The 18,948-nt window shown below is 47.7% G+C and overlaps 1 protein-coding gene across 1 annotated transcript; it reads left to right on the top strand.

Moving 5' to 3' along the window:
- Positions 1 to 4,178: 4,178 nt before the first annotated feature.
- SERPING1 (serpin family G member 1) lies at positions 4,179 to 15,561 on the top strand. The gene is made up of 8 exons (XM_057553855.1): positions 4,179 to 4,249; positions 4,786 to 4,860; positions 5,683 to 6,112; positions 7,575 to 7,709; positions 9,410 to 9,613; positions 9,812 to 9,951; positions 13,425 to 13,626; positions 15,050 to 15,561. The coding sequence occupies exons 2-8, from the start codon at positions 4,810 to 4,812 to the stop codon at positions 15,301 to 15,303; spliced, it is 1,416 nt and encodes a 471-aa protein (XP_057409838.1). The 5' UTR covers positions 4,179 to 4,249; positions 4,786 to 4,809; the 3' UTR covers positions 15,304 to 15,561.
- Positions 15,562 to 18,948: the final 3,387 nt, after the last annotated feature.

Below are 18,948 nucleotides of genomic sequence, written 5' to 3'. Positions count from 1 at the left end.
AAAGAGAAAGGAAGAAAAGAAGAAAAGAATGAAAGAATGAAAGAAAGAAAGAAAGAAAGAATGAAAGAAAGAAAGAAAGAAAAGAAAGAAAGGAAGAAAGGAAGGAAGAAAGAAAGAAATCATAATATGAAAGGAACCAAATTCACAGCTGAGTAAATTGTCCAAACCTGGGTTTTCTATCCAAAAAGGTGGCAACAGAGAGCTGGAGCCAAAGGTTACAGGCAGGATTGTGGCAGAGAAGCCAGGTAAGCTGCTGAGTAAGAGAGTAAAAGTGGGCAGGAAAGAGGGAGCCTTCTGGAACCAGAATGCAATTAGGGGCCTGGGAATCAACCCAAATGCCTCTCAGTGTGAGATCAAAGACATAGTTTGTGATACATCCACACAGTGGAGCCCTAGGCAGCTGTAAGGACGAATGAGGTACAGCTGCCTGCAACGACGTGGAACCATGTCCGTGACACTCAAGTGAGAAAAGAAATTATGGAAGAGTAATAATTACGTGTGCAGGAGAGGTGGCTATAACTTCATGAATAGAGAGGAGGGTCTTGAAGAATACACTTGCAACTGTTACCAGCAGCTGTGTCTGGAATAACTCTTCATTTTATAAATGTCTGGATTGTTTGAAAATTTTTACAAAGTACACATGTGACATCGTAGTGATAACTTTGAAAGTATGATATAAAATTTCCTTAGAAAGAAATAAACGAGGAACTTCCCTGGTGATCCAGTGAATAAGACTCCTTGCTCCCAGTGCAGGGGGTCCGGGTTCGATCCCTGGTAGGAGAACTAGAATCCCGCACGCATACCGCAACTAAAGATCTTGCATGCCTCAACTAAGACCTGGCGCAGCTAAAATAAATAAATAAATATTTTTAAAAGAAAGGAAGGAAAAAAGAAAGGAGCCCACTTAGAACACTCATTAGGAGTCATCATCTGTTTCTGTTTTACCCAGAAAATCTTTGTATTCTTTGGTCTTACAGGGCCTTCAAATAGGTTGTGAGTCTGGGGTTTGGGTGTTTGTTTTTCAGTAATTATTTGGATCTAATCCAGGTCTTTGTCTCTCACTCCCCACTACCTCCTACCGGTAGACTGACAGGAAGATGAAAATCGAGGGTTATTTTATTTTATTTTATTGTGATAACACTTAACATGAGGTCTATCCTCTTAAATTTTAAGTGTACATTGGTGTGGGCTATAGGTACAATGTTGTACAGAAGGTCTCTAGAGCTTGTTCATCTTACTTAACCAAAGCTTTTTTTTTTTTTTAATATTTATTTATTTATTTATTTGGTTGCACCAGGTCTTAGTTGCGGTATGCATGTGCGATCTAGTCCCCTGGCCAGGGATCGAACCCAGGCCCCCTGCATTGGGAGCATGGAGTCTTAACCACTGTGCCACCAGGGAAGTCCCTAACCAAAGCTTTATGTATATTGATCAATAATTCCCCATCCCCATCCCCGACCCACCCCTAGTAACTACCATTCCGATCTTTGATGTTATGTTGTGTGTGTGTGTGTGTGTGTGTGTGTGTGTGTGTGTGTGTGTGGAGTCGAGTAGGTGGTGTGTTGTTGTGCACCCATAAGAGAAATGGTTGGCTCATGTCACACACGTCCTAGGTAAAGTTGTGCACCTGGTCTACCTGGCAGGGCTAACACAGAAGAGGTGTTTCCACTTCACTCTCATCTCTCCCAGACAAAAAATATTTGCATCTTTTCCTTTTTGGCAGGTCAACATCTGACATTACAGATTCTGGACCCTGATCTATAGTAAATAAGAAATCAAAGAAAATTTTATTCTCCTCGAATGGTATTCCTCAGCCAGGGTTCTGAAGAGAGGACTGAGCCCTATTGCCCAAGACATTCTTCATACGTAATCATTCAACCTCTCTCTGCATCTATAGTGGTACTAGTTGTGTGCTATCTATGAGAGAAATGAGGAAATAATCACCCAAATGATTCTCTGTCTTCTGAGAATCTGGTGACCCTAATTCTTCTGCCCGATTTCCAAGGTTGGGGCAATTTTTTTCAGAGGAGAAACTACAGGTGTACAGATTTTGAGAAAGCGTTCACCCACAGCAATTTGTACCTTCTGTATCTGAGGACTTACCCAAGAGGAAAAACCTGATAAAACGCTCTGAGTACAGAAAGAGCTTTAGCGAGAATTTGAACTCATCCACCACCAGGAACCCCGCAGCAGGGAAAAGTCACGTACACGTATGACACGGAGAAAGAGCTTCCTGTGGGCTTATCCTTCCTCACCCATTGGAAGGGAAGGTTCTAATGGCAGAGAAACCCAGGACCTGCCCCCACTGGTGGGGCAAGGACTGAATTCACAACCCTAACCTGATTGACTATCGGATCGCCCACACTAAGGAGAAATTGTGCGAACACCCTGATTAAGTCAACCTCAGGCCATTCACTTTGGGGAAGGGCTTCCGCTTCGCTCCAGTTTCATCAGGCAGGACAGTATCCACAAAGCAGAGACACCCTCTAAATGTCCAGAAGAGATGGCTTTGGCCAGAGAGCTGAGATGTCTAAAGGAGGTCGGGAAGACCTCTCCACTGGTGCTCGTGCACCCTGAGACCCTGGCCCACAGAGCACCACAGTCTTGCAGCTGGACGCAGGATGTTTACTCTGCTGCTGGCTTTAGGCTAGCTCCTGGCACGTGCCAGTAATTCATAGGGGTTAATACAGGATTTCGGGCTCAGAGAGACGTGGTCCACATCCTGGCTCTGTCACTTACTAGCTGTGTGATGTTGGATGAATCAAATAACTTCTGCTGAGTCTCATATTTTAAAAATTTGATTTCAGGTGGGATTAATACTAGCACCCACTTCATTGGTGTCATGAGAATTAATGAAAGGATGAATGAGGTTGATTGCCATCATCTTCTTTTTGTTTGGCTGACCCACAAGTTCGAAGGCCCCAACCTGGGCCCTGGGGATGGAGAAGTGGCATTGTGTGCGCAGCTGTTTCAACCAGGGCACTGATGTGAAGGAACTTCCCCATGACTTTGGAGGTTCCCCAGTGGTTGCGGGGAATGAAGTACCTGCAAAGCTGGTGTCTTTGTGAGTCTTTTCCAAAGACACACCCCCCCCCCCCCAAGGAGCCACACAAATATTCTCTCTCGTTTCTGTCCTTGGTCAACCCCTTAGAGTAGCAGTTCTGGCGCTAGCAGCCAACTTTCCAGAATGTGCCAAACAAGACAGGCCCAGCAGTGAGGTGATCATAGAACATTGGGTTCTATGGGTAGGGTTGCCAGATTTAGCAAATAAGATGCAGAATGTCCAGTTAAATCTGAATTTCAGATAAAAGACCAAAAACTACTTTTTTTAGTATAAGTAGGCCTCCATATTGCGGGGGGCACATTTCCAAATAAACTTTTTTTCGTTTATCTGAAATTCAAATTTAACTGGGCTTCCTGTATTTTATCTGGCAACCATGAGAGGGGAGCTAGGTGCTGAGAGGGAAAGCAACTTGCTAGGGTCACACAGCAAGCCAGGTCTCACAGCCAGGGCTGTTGGCTCCCAGGCCACTCTCTCCCACCCTCAACACATATAGCTCAGCTTTGTTTTTTTTACTTAAGGTGAATGCTCGCTGGACTGAGGGCTTCAGATTCCTTGTCTGTTACAGAATGGAAGAACCACTGACTCCGGGTTTCCAAGAGGAGAAGCAGAACACCCATGGAGGAGAGCGGGGGTGAGGTTAGGACCTCAGGAGGTCCAGTCCAGGCTTATTTTCAAGTGAGGGCTCTCCAAGTGAGCCAGCCATTTAAGTGCTGTAAGGCTCTTAACTATCAAGTGGGCACAATCGGGCCTATTTCCAAAGGGTTACTCTGAGGGTCCACTGAGATGAGCAATTCCGGGAAAGCTGGTTGCTTGCGAACTGTGGAGCACATTCTATGTCTGTGCTGCTTCTATCATGACCCATAGAGATGCAGGAGGAGGCTTGGTTGTGTACAGCTGAGAGCTGCACCCAAGCTGCCCCACCCCCGGCTCCCAAGGGGCTTTGGGCTAAATTCCCGGCCTGGCTTACGAATCAGTATCCGTCCCATCCTGATTTACGGGAAATCACACCAGCGATCAATCAGCCTTAATTTGTAACTGGGCAATGTCCTGGGCCAGCCAATAGCTAAGACCGAACACCCGCCCCCCCGCCGCGCACACACCCCCCCCCCCCCCCACGCCCCGACGCTGTGGGACTACCCACTTAGTCTGCCCTGAAGCTGCCCAGTGACCAGGAGTTTGGAGCAGGTTTGGTGCTGGGGAGGGGGGTGTTGGGAGAAGGAGGTCTCCTCATCCTCGTCTCCTTCTTTTCCTCCCCAGTGCCCCGCCCCCCCCACCCCTTTATCTCTGCAGTCTCTGTTTGCTCGCTTCCTCTTGAGACCTCTGCCTCCCCCTCCTTCCCCTCCATCTCCTCCCCCAGGGCTGTCGTGCCCAGCCCCCTCTGGACCTCCCCTCCTACCAGGGCCCCTGGCCTCATTGTTTAGCTAAAGCAGGACCCTCTGGATGGAACAGATGGACGGAGACCCGGGCCTGGGGGGAAAGGAAGGGCCAGCCGGTGCCGGGAAAGGGAAGCGGTTTGGGGAAAACAAAACAGGGGGAGGAGCCAGGGAGAAGGTGGCCCCGGCACGGAGGAGGGAGGGGGCGGAATTCGCAGAGAGGGGTTAGGGCCGCGAATGGAATGGGGGCGGGCCCCGGGGTGGGGTGGGGTGGGGTGGGGCGGCGGGGGGAGGCCCCCTAGGCCCGAGGCTCGGAGCTGGCATCGACGACGGTGGCTGGCTCTGCAGGTCTGGGCTGACGTCGCCGCCCAGATGGCCTCCAGGCTGACCCCGCTGACCCTCCTGCTGCTGCTGCTGGCTGGGGTGAGTGACCCCTTCGGGAGGTGGGGGAGTGGAGGCGGGGGGGGGGGCGGTGCGGCTGAGGATTAACCCTTCAGGCTCCGGAGAATGAGGAGAGCTCCTCTTGGGCTCAGCAAGTGTGATCCTAGCGCCGGAGTTGGTACAGAGCATGGGAAGAGCGGGGATTCAGACCCACGCAGGGTCTAATCCTGACTCGCTATGGTACCAGCTGCGGTGGCCTTGAGCCAGTCACTTCTCCGAGGCTACCTGTCCTGATTTACGAAGTGGAGAATAAAGCAGAAGGATCAAAGAGGGCAAGGAGATGGGCAGCATTTTGCGATATTAAAAGCAAGGGGTTGTTGAGGAAAGCTGAGTTGCGGGATGGAGGTTGGGCTGGCGAGACCTAGGCTCTCCCCCATGGTCTGGGAGGTCAGGGATAAGGGATGAGCCCAGGACAAAGGTGGGTGCTTAACTTTGGCGTGTGCATTCAATGTATGTGTGTGAAGTTGACACTGGCAGTGCCCTTTGAGATGTATCAGATGATGTGGTAGTGAAGGATCTGGAATCAGAGACCCAAGTTTGACTCCTAGTTTTTCCTTCCGCTTCCCTTGAGACCCTGGGCTAGTTACTTACTTTGTCTCAGCATCAGTTTCTTTTATCAGTGAAATGGGATAATACACGCTTTCTCTGAAGGAATTACTGGTGGTGGCCCCAGGGCAGGCCCCTCTGCCACCAGGATTTCCTGGGAATAATTCTCTGGTAGCCCACCTTCTCTTCCTGCTTTGAGTGTTTGAAGGGGACTGTGCCTCATAATAAAAGAAAGAAAGAAAGTCTCTTGAACCACAGGATAGAGCCTCCTCAAATCTGATTGGTGTCAGCCCCGTGGATCCAGAGAGCTTACAAGGAGGGGAAAGTGAAGGAGATATCCCAAAAGGAGATATTCCCAACAATGTATCCATTCAAGACACGGAGGGCTCTTCCACCCCGCTGAAAACCAACTTGACCATCGTAACAGTCAATACCATCCAGCCCTTCAACCAGTCCACCACTCAACCCATCCAGCCAACTACCCAGGCCACTGCTAAGCCCTTCTGCCCAGCGTCTGTCACCTCCTGCTCTGACTTGGAGAGTCATTCAGCAGAGGCCGTGCTGGGGGAGGCTTTGACAGATTTCTCCCTGAATCTCTACCACACTTTCTCAGTAATAAAGAAGGAGGAGACCAACATTGTCTTTTCCCCGTTCAGCATCGCCAGTCTCCTCACTCAAGTCCTGCTCGGTAAGAACCTGACTGAGTTCTCTCCAGGTTATGTGTTAGATGTTCGCATGAGGGGGGTGCGTATCCAGATACATACACAGCTATCTATGCCTCTGGAAGGAAGCTGTAAAAATGGGCTACACTGGGGGTGAGGGAGGGGAATCTTTTTATTCCGGAACTTTCATTTATTCTTTCATTTAACAATGATGTAATAGACACTGTTGCTTATAAAATCCTATGGACTATACAAGAACATATAAAATAAGGTCCCAGCCACCAATCATGGTTCAAGGTAAGGCCATAAGGAAGATGAACGATAAGAGAGATGTAGAGTAGAATCATGATAATGCCGCTTCTTAGCTGTGTGACCTTGGGCAGATCACTTAACTCCTCTGAGCCTGAGTCCTTCTGTGTAAAATGGAAATGGTTGTAGTGACCTAAAAAAAATTAAGCAGGTAGCCCAGTGCCTGATGTGGTAAGAGGTCAAAAAATGTTAATTCCTCTGCTTTCCTGAGAGACCACAATCACGTCCCCTGGGGTAATTACCCTAGGGGTGGCACCAACAAAGTGCTCCAGCAGTGGAAACAGCTGTCACTCCAAGGGGGAATTCCAGGAAGGCTACTAGAGACAATACAGTGAGCACATAAGAACCTTTCTTCTGTAGTCCCAGAATCCTAACATCCCTAGCCTGTACCCACTGGATGCCAGTAGCACCCCACCCCCCAGTTATGACAACCAAAATGTCTCCACATGTGGCCAAATGTCCCCTGGGAGGCACATTTCAACTGATTGGTTTCAGTTAATTTTTTTATTGCCCAAAAGGTACGGCTTGAATCTTTTCTCCATCCTCCAGTTATTAACTCTGTGATCTTAAAATGAGTAGATTACTTACTCTCTTAAACCTCAGTTTCCTCATCTGTGTAACGGGGATAGGAACTGTCCTTACGTAAAAGGGTTATGGTGAAGATTCAATGAGATAATATGGGAGAAGCACTTATGATGCCTGGAATGAAGTAAGTGCTCGATACATTTTATCTATTACTGCACAGACGATGTATACAATAAGTATTCAGTAATGGAAAACGGAAAGGGCACTGAACATGCATCCTCTTTTATGATTTCCTGATGTCTCTTCTTAACCATGATCTAGTGTCCCTGCCTATAGGGCGAACCTTTGTAAACCTGAACCAACTAAATAATAGGTCATGTGGAACAGGCAGCGATTGGACCAGGCTTTGGATGATGAGTGGTATTAAAATTAGGTAGGAAAACGGAGGAAGAAAGTATTCAAAACCCTAGAAAATCCTGTGATTATTCATAATTCCCCCACCCTTCTCTTTCTGACATGTATTATCTTCCAAAACACTTCTGGCTCTGATGATATGGGATTCCCCCCATTGCAGCCTGGTCCCTCAACCCTGGTCCCCAACGGTGGTTTCCCATTCCTCCTGCAGTTGCCCCTCATCTCCGCTGTTTGTTGTAGGGGCTAGAGGAGAAACCAAGGAAAGCCTGGAGCGACTCCTCTCTTACCCCAAAGACTTTACCTGTGTCCACCAGGCCCTGAAGGCCTCCACGTCCAAAGGCTTTACCACAGTCTCTCAAATCTTCCACAGCCCAGGTGAGTTCCCTGGGGAAGGATGGCAGGTGCTGAGCTGGGTCCTCAGGATTTTGATGGAGACCCAGCACTGGGGAAAGAGAAGACAGAGGGAATGTTAGAACTAGAACAGGGGGACGGAATGCAGAGCAGGTTGGGGCCTCAGAAATATCAGGTGGCTCCTGGGAGCTGGATAGGTTCCCTGGTGAGACCTTGGGCAAGTCATCTGCATTCATCAACTCCATCTAAAGTAAGAATAGCCTTCTGCATTCAGTAATAGAGAGGGCTGGAGAGCTTTAGACATAAAATAGACAAGAAATGCCTGTCAATCTGGAGGTTCCCTGGTGGTCCAGTGGTTAAGACTCTGGTCTTTCACTGCTGTGGGCCCATGTTCAATCCCTGGTTGGGGAACTAAGATGCTGCAAGGCTGGAAAGAAAAGTTTGTTAATCTGGGTCAGGGGGTCTTGGGACTCCTATTCTTTGTACTTTTGTGTTATGTGACTTTGTTGTCATTTATGTATATTACATTATTAGGTAGGTAATCAGAGCAATGAGCTTCTAAAATGACCTAACGTAGTTCTTTCAAATTTTGCTCCCCAGAGCCCTAAGGTTCTGCAGAGCTGCTGCAGGAGTCCTGGTGGGAGTGGAGAGTTAGGGAGGCTGAGTGGCAAGTGAGGTGTCACTTCCTGTGAGAGGGAGATGAAGCCAGGTGGGCTTTGAACTCCCACCAGCCTCAACCAGAGCCCTTTTGTATTGTGGGCTTCAGACATGACTATATTTGAAACCTCAGTTCTGCTGAGCTTAAAAATTACAGATTTAGTGTGATTTTCCTCTTTGAATAAGGAAAAAAATTTCCCTGTCTTTTATTTTTTTACCATAAAAGCAATACTCATTCATTGTAGAAAACTGAGAAAATATTGGCATTCCCTGGTGGTCCAGTGGTTAGGACTCTGTGCTTCCACTGCAGGGGGCATGGGTTCGATCCCTGGTCGGGGAACTAAGATCCCACATGCCGCTCGGCATGGCCAAAAAAAACAAAAAACAAAACAAAAAACTGAGAACATATAGGAAAGAAAAAAGAAAGATAGAAAGAAAACTCACCTATCACACCATTATCTAAAAAAAAAACCCAAAAACCCTCTTTTTAGAGATGGGAAAAATATGGCTTAGAGGGATTCAAGAAATGTTGCATTTACTTATTTGCTATAAATCAGATTTATCCTCTGTCTTGCTAGGTTGGTGGAAAATACAGCTGCATTCAATATTATCTATTTAGTCCAGGAAAAATTTCTCTTTCAAACACTTTTTTTCTTTAGTGGACCTGGGCTTTGGAGAGCAAAACCCAGGAAGTCTTGTCACACACCTTCCAGGGAGGCTGAAAAGCAGAGTCTGTTCCCTGGTGAATTAAGGGACGAAAAGAGGGAAAATACAGGCAAATGGAAGTTAAGATCTCAAAGAGTTACCTTGCCAAGCCGTGGTCCCATGGCAAATAGAGGCAGTTAAAGCCTAGGATGAGTTCTGCTCTTAGCTCAGGATTTGTCTTCTCTGGGTCTCACTGAGCACATCTGTAAGAGGGGTGGGCTGGACCCCTGCTCTGACACACTATGTTCACTGGAGCAGGAAGAGTGATGGGAAACAAGCTCCCTCTCCAAGCCTGCTCTTGGAAGGGGAGAGAGTGTTCCGGGATCTCAGGCCTCCCTCTCTCAACCTGCTTCCGCTGCCAGACCTGGCTATAAGGGACACCTTTGCGAATGCCTCTCAGAGCCTGTATGGCAACAGCCCCAAAGCCCTGGCAAATGACGGTAAAGGCAACTTGGAGTTCATCAACGCCTGGGTAGCCAAGAAGACCAACCACAAGATCAGACAACTGCTAGACAGCCTGCCCAGCGACTCCCGCCTTGTCCTCCTCAACGCTATCTACCTGAGTGGTAAGGGGGGCCCTGGACCAGGATGTCTTCTCGTCCTGAGTTCCTCCTTCTCCTCCTGACTTAAAACCCACGCAACCCCAAGTTCCAAGACTGGATCCCATGGTACCTGCCCCACCCCTTGCTAACAGAACCTTTTAACTCCGCTTCATCCTCTCCCCACCTGCATTAGAGTAACCCTTCCCCCACTCTTCCCTCTAGCCAAGTGGAAGACAACATTTAACCACAGCAGAACAAATATGAAGGCCTTTTACAGTGGATCCTCTGTGATAAAAGTGCCCATGATGAATAGCAAGAAGTACCCTGTGGCCCATTTCACAGACCCGACTTTGAAGGCCAAGGTAGGTTCTTGGCCCTTCGCACGCCTGTTTCAGAGCCTCTTGCGTATCCTCACTTCTTTCCTGCTGCAGCTCCATCGGTGTGGGGCATAGCCTTACCCTTAATCCGTCGTTTCTACTGCTTCTGACTCTATTTCCACCCTACCTTTTCTCCTTCTCCCCCTCTCCAGCCTTGGCCGAGGCAGGCATTATATATTTGAGGTTGGAAAGCAGGATTCTAAAATTTCTTCATGCATCTCTACTGCATTGAATGGCAAAAAGTGAGTCGTGTTCCTATCCTGTGCCTCTGTTTCTCTTTCCAGTCAACCCACCAGTAGGCCCTGCTGGCTTAGTAAGTCCTCTGGGTGTGTACCTGTGTACAGCATGCATCTGTATGTGTACCCATGTCTAGGTATATCCATGCGTTCATGTATGTGGTAAGTGCATGTGTGTGCATGTGTTAAATGGCTTAAGTTCCTTAGCAGAAACTGAGCAGTATGATTTCAGTGGATGAGGAGGGAGGGAAGAGAGAACATGGAGCCCAGAAGATTCTAGTTAATAAACTCTCTCGTGCCCAATGACCAGATATTTCTGCCTTGTTAGGGCAGCAAGACACAGAACTATGAGACAGAAAACAATGGGAGATACCCAGTGGCTTGGTACCAGGCTGAGAAATATAGGATCTGTTCTGGAACATGCCAGGCTTGTTTCCACGTGGGGAGCTTTCCCTAGCTTTTCCCTCTGCCTGGCCCCTCTTCACTCAGATTTTCACATAACTTGTTGCTTCTGCTCATCTGGTATCAGCTAAAAGGCCACCTTGGTGGAGAGACCTTCCCCCTCCTTAAAGTAGCCTCCTCCTCACCCTGTAACATCGTCCTGTTTTATTATATCCATGGTACTTAACACTATCTGAATTATGTTGTTTACTTGCTTATTTGATTGCAGTATTATCTATCTCCCTGAGATACTGTCTCTTTCCTTGGGATCAGAGACCTTATCTCTTTTTTTTCCTGCTATATCTGAGGACCTAGAACAATACCACCTATAATAAGTGCTCATTATGTTTGCTGAATAAATGAATGAATTCAATGGAAGATGCTAAAGGGGGCAACTCCCTTAGTATGAATGGCTAGGAAGACGTCACAGAGATGGTTACTTTTGACCACTCTTAACCATTCATGCACTTTTCTACCCTTCCGTCCATCCGTCCCTATCCAACGGCTTTGAACATTCCCAACTATTTAACAGAACCAGAATACATGCATAAGGCAGAGAAGAGTGAATATATATGCCCGGTTCAGGGCTTCACTCTAACTCAGAGTATATGGGGGAGAATATCAATGTGAGGGTTTTTTTTTGTTTTTTGTTTATTTATTTATTTATTTATTTTTGGCTGTGTTGGGTCTTCGTTTCTGTGCGAGGGCTTTCCCTAGCTGCGGCGAGCGGGGGCCACTCTTCATCGCGGTGCGCGGGCCTCTCACTGTCGCGGCCTCTCTTGTTGCGGAGCACAGGCTCCAGACGCGCAGGCTCAGTAGTTGTGGCTCACGGGCCCAGTTGCTCCTTGGCATGTGGGATCTTCCCAGACCAGGGCTCGAACCCGTGTCCCCTGCGTTGGCAGGCAGATTCTCAACCACTGCGCCACCAGGAAAGTCCCAATGTGAGGGTTTTTTAATGGCAAAGAAGGAGTTTTATGCAAAAAAAACCCACTCTTTACAGTTTCGTGGGTTTTAAACAAATACTTGATTTAATATATTCATGTTATAAATTCAAAATCAAAGTTTTACTTAAGCCTTTAAATTTTTAGCTGAATTTGCTACATTATTAATCATAATATTTATATAAAACACTAACTTTCATTTGTTCTTCACTTAAGCCGTTTTGAACAGATTAAACTCCTTTAAATGATTTGTTTCATTTACAAATATGGTTAATTAATATTCCCCTAAGCATTTTGAGCTTATGTATATACTTTATAAATACTTCATACATTTGATATACTTGATTTTCTCTTTTAGCATGTCAGATACCTGACAGAACAGAATTACAGCCCTGCTTGGCCATATCTTGCTAGCACTAAAGCCCACTTGTGAATTGAAAATTCAATCTGAAGAATAAATCAACTTTCAGTCAACATCTCAACATCATTCTCAAACCAAATGAAATTATCCCACACCTTTTTGTTCAAAAGCATAAAACTAGCATGTCTGATTCTCTTAAAAATTATAAACGCTATTTTAAATAACAAACACAGATTGCTCTGAACTTATCACCTGTTGTTAATACTACAGAGTTGGCTTATTTTGTTATTCCCATACTTCATTCTAAATTTTCCTGGGATTTAAAGAGTATTTACCCAATGAAGGGGGTTAGGTTTACCAACTCAGGTATGCTGAGGTTGTTGGCTTGAAAATTCAAGACCACAGTGTGGTAATTTTTTGGTCACAGAGGCAAGGTCTGTACACAGGACATGAAGGGTGTGTACTGCCAGATGAGTGTACCCTATCTAGAGCCTCTGTCAACAGGGATCCCCATGTCCATGCTCTTCAGGTGATAAATCAGTGTACAACCTGCTTCTTCTGGACCATTTTTTCAATTCCAACAATTGATTGTTTTCAGTTAATTTCTTCATTGCCCAGTTGAATTCTGCATTCTAGATTATTCTTGTCCATCTCTCAACCTCAACCATAATGCCATTTCAGTAACAGTCTCTTATCTCCTATTAGTTTCTCAGTCCTGGCACTATTGACATTTTGGGTTTGACGATTCTTTATTATAAGATGCTGTCCCTGACATTGTAGGATTTAGCAGCGTCCCTGGCTTCTACCCACTAGATGCCAGTAGCACTGTGAGCTCCTATTTCTGCCAGCTCCAAACATTGCCAGATGTCCACTGGGGGCAAATTTGCCCTGAGTTGAGAACACCCCTGTATTGGACTTGTGGGTCCTGCATTTCTCTCATACTTTTATCTGGCCACCAGTTGTAAGTCCTTCTAGTGACAAACTAGCTGAAAAGGTAGGCTAGGATCAGCTTGTACACAATCTTGAATGCCAGACCAAGAGTTTATACTTAATCTCGTAGGCAGTGAAAAGCCATCAGAAGTCTTTAAAAGGACAAACCTGATGACTGTGGTGGTGCATTATGTACGTTATATACTTTCTGCACAACATGCTTGAAAGGAACTGGGCTCAGAGAGATCAGATTGCTTGCCTGTAGTGCACAGTTAATCAGCAGTAGAGTCAGGACGTGATCCTCAGCCTGTGTGATCAGAACTCGTGCTCATTCCTCTGCCTCTCACCAGCACAGGGTTAGACCAGCACTGTTCACCCAGCTGGCATCCTCATCTCATGGCAAAGCCTGGGAGCCTAGCTCTGGCTGCTGCTTGTTGAAATAGTACAGACCGTAGCAGCGGACTGAAGACCAGCCTCGGGACACAGAGGGTAGGAGCCGGGAGAGAGCTGGGGTAGGAAGACTGACAATGTGCATGTCTTACTCTCCAGGTGGCCCGTCTGCAGCTGTCCCACAACCTGAGCTTTGTGATCCTGGTGCCCCAGACCTTGAAACACCGTCTCGAAGACTTGGAGCAGGCTCTCAGCCCCCCTGTCTTCAAGGCCGTCATGAGGAAGCTGGAGTCGGCCAAGTTCCATCCTACTCACCTGATGATGCCTCGCATCAAAGTAAAGAGCAACCAGGACATGCTGGGTGAGCGCTGGCAGGACTGATCCTAGGCCATCAGAGGAGAAGAGGTTGTGATGGTGGGCTGGGGGTGGAGGGCGGGCCTTGAAATTCCGTTAACCCTCTCATCTGTAATCTCAGGTTGCCCCTCAATCCTGATTATCCCACTGGATCGTGGAGGAAGCTGAGACTCAGAAAGTTTGCATGACTTACTCAAGGTCCCTTAAGCTGGTTAGAAGTGACCGGAACCCCAATATAGGTCTGCAGCCCTCCCAACTGTTTCCACTGTGGTCCCTTGTGACATAGACACTGGGAACAGGTCACCGAGGTGGGAGTGGATGCTTCTCCCTCAGAGACATGTCATAAAACTCAGCCACCCCACGGCATATGCAAGAAGCTCTCTACTAAAAGGGTCTGGAGGCTTCTGAGTTTAGGGAGGTCAACAGATACTCCGTTTCCTAACCTTAGACCTCACTTCCTGATCTTTGATGTCATGTCCAAATATATCACTTCATTTTCTGTTATAGAACTTGACTTCCTAATAGATGATCTTGTTTCCTAGTATATGACATCACACCCTTGTATGTGACCTCATTTGAGAACATATGTCCTCTTTCCGATACATTACCTCACTTCCAAGGTCCTTGTTGATAAGGAAGCAATGGCATCACTTTTCAGGGTTTTGGGGGGTTGGGGGCGAGGCTTCTCACCACTTGAGAGAAAGTGGTGGTTGGAGTGAAGATGGGCCCACTGTTAGAGGATCCCATGAACTGGACCGGAAGGCACATTATAATGTGATTATAATTTGATAAACAAGGAGGAGGAGGAGAAAGAGGGTATTGGAACTTGGGACAAACCCAGAAAATTCAGGACAAACGTCTCCAACAGCTGAGGGTTTTGTGCTGGTTTTTTTTTTTTAATTGCAGTATTTTTTTAAATATTTTAAATTATTATTTTTTAATTTAACTTTTAAAATTTTTATACAATTTTATTTTTTATTTTTTGGCTGCGTTGCGTCTTCGTTGCTGCACACAGGCTTTCTTTGGTTGCAGCGAGTGGGAGGCTACTCTTCATTGCGGCGTGCGGGCTTCTCATTGCAGTGGCTCCTCTTGTTGCGGAGCATGGGCTCTCAACGTGCAGACTCAGTAGTTGCAGCACGTGGGCCCTAGAGTGCACGGGCTTCAGTAGTTGTGGCGTGTGGTCTCAGTAGTTGTGGCGCACGGGCTTAGTTGCTCTGCGGCATGTGGGATCTTCCCGGACCAGGGCTCGAACCCATGTCCCCTGCATTGGCAGGTGGATTCTTAACCACTGCACCACCAAGGAAGTCTCTTTTATACAATTTTTAAAGGTTACTTTCCATTTACAGTTACTACGAAACATTGGCTATATTCCCCATGTTGTACAATCGTGCTGGTCTCTGACTCATTGTTTTTCTCTGGTTATGCCCTAGAATTCTTTGACTTCACCTACGACATCAACCTGTGCGGGCTGACAGAGGACCCGGATCTGCAGCTTTCTGCGATGCAGCACCAGTCCATACTGGAGCTGACGGAGAGCGGGGTGGCGGCGGCTGCAGCCTCGGCTGTCTCTGTGGCCCGCAGTTTGCTGGTCTTTGAAGTGCAGCAGCCCTTCCTCTTTGTGCTCTGGGACCAGCAGCACAAGTTCCCGGTCTTCATGGGGCGGATATATGACCCCAGCACCTGAGACCTGCAGGAGGCCGACCAGGGCAAGCCCGACCCCTCTGGCTTCAGCTCTTCTAGTTGCAGCCCTGCTGCTGCCTGCCTGGACTTGTCCCCAGCTGCCTCCCATCTCAGGTCTGCCCTCCACCTGAAGGGCTCCCGTGGGGTCTGGTGAGGGGACCTGCTTCTATCATCCCTTCCCTGTGACTCTCCAAAGCACTTTTCGCAGCTTTCTCTGGTACAGATACAGCAGACTCTACAAATAAAACCTGGCAGTCCATGACTTCCTCTCTCATTTGCCTTTCAATTTTAGAGGACTAGGGCTTCCGAGGCCCCTATATCGGCTAGCTATTGCTGTAACAAGTCACTCCAAACTTAGTGGCTTAAAATAGCAACCATTTATTATTTCACATAAGTCTGGGGGTTAGGGCTGAGTGGTCTTGCTGATCTGGGATGGACCTGGCTGACCTTCCCTGGGCTCGCTCATACATCTGTAATAGTTGGTGGGTTGGTTGGGGATGACTGATCTACGATGGCCTCAGCTGGAACACCTTGGCTGTCCTCTGCATGTCTCCGGCATCCTTCCAGCAGTGCTAGCCTGCAGTGGCAGAGTTCCGAGTGAGGAGTCAAAGATAGGCAGTCTTTTTCACACCCTGCACCTCTGCTTGCATCACGTTTACCATTGTCCCATCAGCCAAAGCAAGCCACATGGCCAGACCCAGAGTTAGAGTGGAAAGGCACTGCAAAGTGGCAGGGCAGAGTCATTAACTGGGGGCTTTTCACGCAATCCATTTATCACAGCCCCTATCTCGCTTATTTGTTTGCAACAACTGTGACAACAGTAATAACAGTAGCTAACATTGTTGGGAACTTACACAGGCTGTCTGCTAAGAGCTTTGCAGACATTTAATCCTCACAACAACTTTATATGGTACTCTAAACTCGGAAAGGCTGTCTTGCTCAAAGTCCTGCAGTTAGATGGCAGAACTGGGATTTGAAAGCACATCCTTATGACTCTGAAGTCTAAGCTCATACCCTCTCTTCTATGTCTCTGCCCTTCTATCTTCAAGTCCTGCCTTTTCTTCATATTTTATTTGTTCAACCAACTGATTGAGTACCTAGCATGTGTCTGGCACTATGCTAAGCACAGAGGATATAAAGATGACTTAAACCTAATGCCTGCCTTTAAAACCTATCACTTGGGACTTCCTTGGTAGTCCAGGGGGGAAGACTCCATGCTCCCCGTGCAGGGGGCCCAGGTTCCATCCCTGGTTGGGGAACTAGATCCCACATGCATGCCACAACTAAGATCCCACATGCTGCAACTAAAGAGCCCACATGCTGCAACGAAGATCCCATGTGCTGCAACTAACACCTGACACAGGCAAAATAAATAAATTTAAAAAAATAAAATAAACCAAAACCTATAGCTTGATGGGGGAGACGGATAGGAAGATGATAGATTTTTAACACAGAGCATTTTTTTTAGTCTCTGAAGATATTTCTTAATAAATTTTCCTGGGGGACTTCCCCGGTGGTCCAGTGGTTAAGACTCTGCGCTTCCACTGCAGGGGATGCGGGTTCGATCCCTGGTCAGGGAACTAAGATCCCGTGTGCCACACAGTGTGGCCAAAAAAAAAGAAAAGTTTTCCTCATTTCCAGCTTCTACTCCGAGACTCACTGATGCTCCAGCTCTTAGCCCTTCTATTTCCCTCTTTCCCGTCTTTTTCCTTCTCATCCTTTTTGTCTCAATCTCTATTCCTTTCTTTGCCTCCATTTCCCCCCCACCACCCCGGCCACTACGTCTCTCTCCTCTCCCATCCTTCCCCTCTCCTTGTTACAATGTTGTCAACCCAAACATGCTGACTGATTTCTGGCTTTAGCCCTTCAGCTGCAGGTCTGGTCATCCTTGCCCCCTGCCACATACCCCCCCCCCCCGCTTGCCCCCTCACCTCCCAGCTCTCTCACACACTCAGACATTCAGGTTCCCAAGCACAAACAGCCCAGAGGTATGACTACTTTCCCAGGACGACACATGGGGATTCAGCCGTCAGTCCACAGACATTTATCAGGTATCTGATTTAATTTTCTAATAGTGTCTCAATTGAGGTCAAAGTAGCCCTGCCTGAAATGTTTCTATGGGGGGAGTGTCTTCCTTAAGGCCATCAGAGCCATTAGGATATATGCTTACATCACTGCAGCTCTCACCATAGGGACTTCTATAGAATCTGGCTTCTCTGTACCCCTCTCACATACCCTGGTGATAAGGAGAAGCAGGCATGGGAGGGCAGTGCAGTAACTGACCTAGCTGGATACTGCAGCCACGCTTGCAGCTCTCTGCCCTTTGGGCTGGTTTCCTTCTCTATGGCCTGGGAGGGGTGCCAAGATCAGGGCTGAAGTGCAGGATCGGTGGTGACCCAAGCTTCCTTTTTTTTTTTTTTTTTTTTGGCCATGCCGCACAGCATGTGGGATCTTACTTCCCCAACCGGGGATCGAACCTGTGCCCCTGCATTGGAAGCGCAGAGTCTTAACCACTGGACAGCCAGGGAAGTCAAGACCCAAGCTTCCTGTGTGCTCTTTCTAGTTTATGCATGTTCTGGTTGAGGTCAGGGGTTTCTGAGAGGGGAAGAAAGAAGACATGGAGGGGGCTCATGGCTTATCCCCTGCCCTGTCGTTCATCTACTCCTGCTTGCTTCCCGATCTTCAGACTGTGCTTCAGGACCTGGCTCCCCGTGTGGACCATTTCTGGGGCAAAACCTTAGAATGGCAGGTCCCCAGCCAGAGGCCTTCCCTGCAGCTCAGTCTCCCAGCCAAGGCTGAGAGCCAAATAAGAATCACCCAAACTTGATTTGTAGTTTGGTGGACATGGAGAGACCGCTCACATCAGGCTTGATTTGCAGAGTGATCTCTGTATGTCCTTCCCTTCTCAGTCAATTTCTCAGGCTGCTGGAGAGATGCCAAATTCCTGTCGTGGGGGGCTGGACTTACACTGAGCCCTATGTGAGGAACTGTTGAAAGCAGTCACCTCTCAAATTTAGGAAGATTCCCCCCTCCTTGGGGGAGATCCTGATGTGATAAAGATGGTGCTCAGTGCCAACCCCAAATTTGAAGGAGAATGTGATCCTGACCCATGGGCATAGAGCTTTACAAATTTTTTAACCCTCCCGACCATGCTGAGAGCCAGGTATTATTCCTGTTTGTGAGATAAGGAAGCGGAAACTCAGAAAGATTAAGTAACTATCCGATATCACGCATCTATAACTTGATCCCACATTGTCTGAATTCGAATGTACGAGGTGGCTTATTGGGCCAGGTTTATTTCCTTTCTACTCAAACTAGACTATAAATCAGATCTGGGACTTCCCTGGTGGTGCAGTGGTTAAGAATCCGCCTGCCAACACAGGAGACACGGGTTTGAGCCCTGGTCCTGGAAGATCCCACATGCCGCGGAGCAACTAAGCCCATGCGCCACAACTACTGAGCCTGCGCGCTAGAGCCCGTGAGCCACAACTACTAAGCCCGCATGCCACAACTACTGAAGCCCACGTGCCTAGAGCCCGTGCTCCCCAACAAGAGAAGCCACCGCAATGAGAAGCCCATGCACCGCAACAAAGAGTAGCCCCTGCTCGCTGTAACTAGAGAAAGCCCGCGTGCAGCAACGAAGACCCAA

The sequence above is a fragment of the Balaenoptera acutorostrata genome, chromosome 9, assembly GCF_949987535.1.
Source record: "Balaenoptera acutorostrata chromosome 9, mBalAcu1.1, whole genome shotgun sequence".
Classification (NCBI taxonomy): domain Eukaryota; kingdom Metazoa; phylum Chordata; class Mammalia; order Artiodactyla; family Balaenopteridae; genus Balaenoptera; species Balaenoptera acutorostrata.
Note: the sequence above shows the minus strand (reverse complement) of the source record. Positions and strands in the feature narration are given on the sequence as shown.